The sequence below is a fragment of the Austrofundulus limnaeus genome, unplaced genomic scaffold (genome assembly GCF_001266775.1).
Source record: "Austrofundulus limnaeus strain Quisiro unplaced genomic scaffold, Austrofundulus_limnaeus-1.0 Scaffold156, whole genome shotgun sequence".
Lineage (NCBI taxonomy): Eukaryota > Metazoa > Chordata > Actinopteri > Cyprinodontiformes > Rivulidae > Austrofundulus > Austrofundulus limnaeus.
In genome coordinates, this window is record NW_013952558.1 from 872 (window position 1) to 5,746 (window position 4,875).

General features: G+C 37.2%; 1 protein-coding gene across 3 annotated transcripts in view; it reads right to left on the minus strand.

The window, feature by feature from the left end:
• Positions 1 to 1,561: 1,561 nt before the first annotated feature.
• The window catches only part of LOC106523411 (histone deacetylase 10), a 15,240-nt gene continuing 11,926 nt past the window's right edge, over positions 1,562 to 4,875 (minus strand). The window contains exons 16-19 of one of the 3 annotated variants that reach the window (XM_014016810.1): positions 2,535 to 2,591; positions 2,377 to 2,458; positions 2,082 to 2,270; positions 1,562 to 1,996 (exon numbers count right to left, since the gene is read on the minus strand). In XM_014016810.1, the coding sequence (XP_013872264.1) occupies positions 1,787 to 1,996; positions 2,082 to 2,270; positions 2,377 to 2,458; positions 2,535 to 2,591 (538 nt within the window). In that variant the 3' untranslated portion in view covers positions 1,562 to 1,786. The remainder of the gene's footprint in view (positions 1,997 to 2,081; positions 2,271 to 2,376; positions 2,459 to 2,534; positions 2,592 to 4,875) is intronic. The other 2 variants (XM_014016812.1, XM_014016813.1) reach the window with 2 other exon arrangements.

A 4,875-nucleotide genomic window follows, 5' to 3' on the forward strand; every position in this document is an offset into this window, starting at 1 on the left:
CACACACACACACACACACACACACACACACACACACACACACACAGTCACAGGCACATCACAAGCTTTAAAGAGGCAGTGGTGGTTGAGTCACATGGGAGTCAAGTCTTCAGTTGTCCCACATGTCCCCCACAGCGCCCCCCACAGGCCTGATGGGCAGCACAAGTTACTCATTTCTCAAAATAAGGTCCGGCCTTTTCAAGTGTAATTCTGTGAAAATGTTATGAATGGTAAATATCTTACCTGTTGCTGAAGAAGCTGAAACTGAGTTGTTAAAGCTAAAATAAGCTGAACACTAACTAAACTATAAGCTCAAAGAAGCAAAATATTAGCTAAAAGCCACAAATTGTAAAAACTCTAGTTAAAATAAGCAAAATTCTAGCTAAAATTAATAAAAAGTTAGGTGAAAGCTAAATGCAACAAAAGGCTAAAAGCTCAAAGTTATAAGTAGTAGAAGTTAAAAAGGCTAAAAGCAGCAAAATGCTATGTAAAAGCTACACGTGGCAAAATAAATAAAAGTATCAAAGGAGTCACCAAATGTGTAGCTAGAAGCTAAAAGCAGCAAAACGCTAGTTGAAAGTAGCAAAAGCTAGTTAAATGGGGAAAATCGGTAGCTAAAAGTAGAAAAATGCAGCTGTAAATAAAAACTAGAAGTAAAAGTAGCAGATTAGTAGCTAAAACCTGAAACAAGCAAAATAGAACAAGCAGCATGGCAGCTCAGTGGTTAGCACTGAGGTCTTTCTGTGTGGAGTTTGCAGGTTTGTCTTTAGACACTTTTTTTTTAATGAAAACAAAATATTTTTGTAAAATCTTTCAATCAGTCACATTTATTTTGTTACATGGACAGGAATGTGTACACAGGAAGTTCTCCTGGCTGCAGGCAGGAGGATTTTGTTCTGACGGTATGTAGCCTTCAGCCAGCATCTTTTAAAAGGTGTGTCAGGTGACTTGAGTCCTTCGTCTCATGACTCTGACACGGTGCAGAGTCTTCATCAGCTGTTTGGTGTTTTCGCCTCAGTTTACTGCCCAGCTTGATGATGTAATCAAGTCAATATTTAGTGTGGAGAGTGGAGCCAGGGTGAAACACTGAAATGGATGAATGGATGGTGGCTCTGTAGAACTGCACACATACTTCAGTGGAGAGGTTTATGTACACTAATTCATGTTTCAATGTTCTGCTCAGTTTTGCTATCCTTCAGGTCAACCAATGCCCCCCCCCCCCCCACAAAAAAAAAAAAGACCCCCACCCAAACCACTACATTTTTGGGATGCACCTAGTAGCATGACATTTATTAGGAATAAGGACTTCTAAATTGTGGTGCATTTGTGCGTGCGGGGTACTGCCATGCGGTATCTAGTTTAAACTCTGTTTCTGTTCACACACACAGAGGAACCATTTCTACATGAGATGCTAGCAGCTCACATTAAATACATGTGAAGAAAAACATCATGAATGTGGAATACTTAGTCTGGGATAAACATAATGAGAAAAACATTACAATTTAAGAGCTTAAAATGGTTAAAAGTAAGGTTTTAACACGATTCTCAGTATAAGACAAGATTAACAGTTCTGTACAGTTTATTTCATGAAAGCGTGAGCAATCTTTACAAGTTCATTCTAAATACAAAAAAAGCTGCAAAAAAATGAAAAAATACATTCCTATGTATCAAAATAATCTTTTTGTTGTTGTTTTTTTAATCAGACCTTCCAGAGAAAACACGAGTTGAACAATTTCAGAAAACAACTTTTAGAAAACATTACAGTATATTTTGGATTTGCTGTTTTTCATTTCATAAATGATATGGCCTGCTGACAAACTGCTGCCGTGCATTCACTTGTTGTCTGCAGGAGCTTCCAGTTCAGCTGCAGCCTGTCTCTCAGCTGCTCCACAGCATTTAGATCCTCTGGGTTTGGGGCCTGAAGGCTTTCTAGAGGGGCTGCAGGGTCCCCGAGGAGGATGGAAGCTGTAGGACCCACACTGGCTTTGTCATTCTCCTGGAAAACAACAAACAAACAAACAAACAAATAAATAAATAAATAAATAAACAGTCTCTAGACAAACAAGCCCAGGCCTTCTCACCTGCATTAGGACCAGTGTGTGTCCTTTAGCGAAGCTCTGCAGGAGACCAGTTAGCTGTTGCCACACGGCGTCGCACACTTTACTGTCTGGCATCCGAACCAAAAGAACAAGGTCTGGGTTGTACTCGTAGCCCAGAGGTAAAAGGAGACCAAAAACTGCGTGCATGAACCCTGACGTGTCACTGCAGCCCTGTGGGGGAACACATGAAAGTACACACTCTAATACCCACACTGTACAGGTGGCATGAAGCAACAAAACCTTGAAACTGAGCTCTGTCTCACGGAAACTCACATACCTTCTTCAAACACACTGGAATATAATATTTGCTCTTTTGTTCATCCAAGTGGTCACTGCTGATCTGAAACACAAGTGTTCTCCTAAAGACAAACAATAAACAAATTAGCACATTACTGTGGTTTTGTAAATTAATAACAGAAAACAAACAATAATTACCCATCTTCAGTGATGTGACCGGGAATCATTCCATTGCCGACACACACGATCAAAACCCTGCATGAAAACAAACACCAGCTGAGCTCTATAAACCCATCACACTGGACACATCTGATGCCTCTCACTGGTTAAACCTTCTTATTAAAAAAAGACATTCTCAGAGTTAAATCTACATCAGTGTGTTGAATCCAGGAAAGTGATAATATGTCACGAGTTTTAAAGTTATCCTCCATCTAATCTGCATCAAGCCAATTAAAAAAGATATTTATTTTTAACTGAGTTATAAAATAAATGTTAAACATTAGTATAAAGTTCTGTTTTCATTTACATCTCCTCTTTCAAACTGTATGCACGCCATAAAGTTGCTACTTTAATTTATCCAGTAATGAATAATGAACATTATCAGACTGTTTGGAAGTCACAGGTCATTTGATATAAATGCTGAGTTTGCAATGGAAACACTACTGGAACTGAATTAATTTAACAGGTAATTTTACGCTGTTACACAGACCTAATGCATTTGTTTTAAACTGATTCATGTTAAACTTTTATTTAGGATCATTTATTAGGTTTTTCATAAATATCTCACAAATCTGATTTTTAATCTTGTTTTGATACAGTCTTTGTTGCAATGGATGAGAGTATATAGATATTATATTATATAAAACATATATAATATATTATATACATTATATAACTTTTTATTTTAATTTTTTTATTTATTAATTTTTTCCTGCTCTTGGAGGAGTAAGACGCTTTCTTCCCTCTCTCATGCCCTCCCTTATTTTCCCTGCTTTGTTGCTTGGAGCCTTCTCTACGTTTTCATCCAAAACCAGAAATTATGGATATTTTTATTTTTATGGATTTGGTTAGCTGGTCTCTTAATACATTTTTTAACAAAGTTTTCTTCCATGGGAGGACATGTCAAAGGTGGGACCTCTGTTCTGCTCTGTTCTGGATACATATTTGGATTCTGATCACTTCTACAGATTGGCTTAGTGGTCTCCTGGTGTTCTACAAAACAACGTTGGTGGCTGTTCATTTCCTGGCTGCCTGATCATTATGAAGGATTGCCGTTCTTTCAGCACTCAGACTTATGCCTTGAGCGAGCTGGACTTGGACTGCAAGTGGTTCTGCTGAGGGTCATGGGCCGGCTGTGGTTCCTGGACTTTGCTGGTGAGATGGAATTGATCTTGGAGAAAGCTGATAGATCGGCTTTGCGGAATTTTTCCACACTGTCTGATTGGATTTGCCACCTTGAGATGTACCAGTGGACATTAAAGCAGATGGAAAATTGTTATTGTCTGCCTGACCCAAAACATTTTCTTCTGTTCCCAAGCAACTGATTACAGAATCTGGCTCTCCCCTACAACCAGAGTTGTAAAGTAACTAAGTACAAATACTTAGTTACTTTACTTAAGTAGAATTTTTGGGTATCTGTACTTTATTTGAGTAATTATTTTTCAGCGTACTTTTTACTTTTACTCATTACATTTTTACACAACTGTGCAGGAACTAATACTTTTAGGTTTAAGCCAGTAATTCATGACATACTTAAATGACCTAGGTTTTCATGACATGCTGTTCATCTGCAGATAGAATGATTAAAGTCAGAACAAGATTTGCTAACAACAATCATTCTTAGATATCACTTGTGTTTATCTTTGTGTTTTCCCTTGACCTTGCATGAAATCTTGCTAAGATGACATAATAGTGTTTGTTAAACAATATATATGTATGAGGCCTCTCAAGTGGCACAGTGACAGTGACACAGAGGCAGAGACACAGAGACAGGGCAGGTTGTTCTCTCTGTTTCCTGTTGTTGCAATAAAACTCAGCTGATCATCCCACAGAGTACCTTCATTCTTGGACCACATATTTTTGTCTTTGTTAAATAAATATTTCCATAACAACAATCATCTGTACTTTCTAATCACTACATTTTTTAAAAAGGTAAGAAGTAGAAAGTTGTTACTCTTATTTTATTCCAAATTGTCATTACTTAAAAAAATACTATTCTGACAAATTGTGTCTCCTGGATAGAGTGAATTTAATTGTGGTTGAATGAGAAGCATAAATACATACCACTCTGACACCCTATTAGCTTGTACACAACCCATCACAGCTGCACGCCATTAGAAAAAGTATTTTTTAAGAAGTTACCTCCCAATAAATGTCATTTTGGAAAATCTAACTGCTCACTTTTACTCAGTACTTTTGCTTTTAATACCTAAGTAGATTTTGTGTCAGAAATTTACTTTTGATACTTAAGTATAAAAAAGATCAGATACTTTAAGACTTTTACACAAGTAATATTTTTAGAGAAGACTTTAACTTTTAC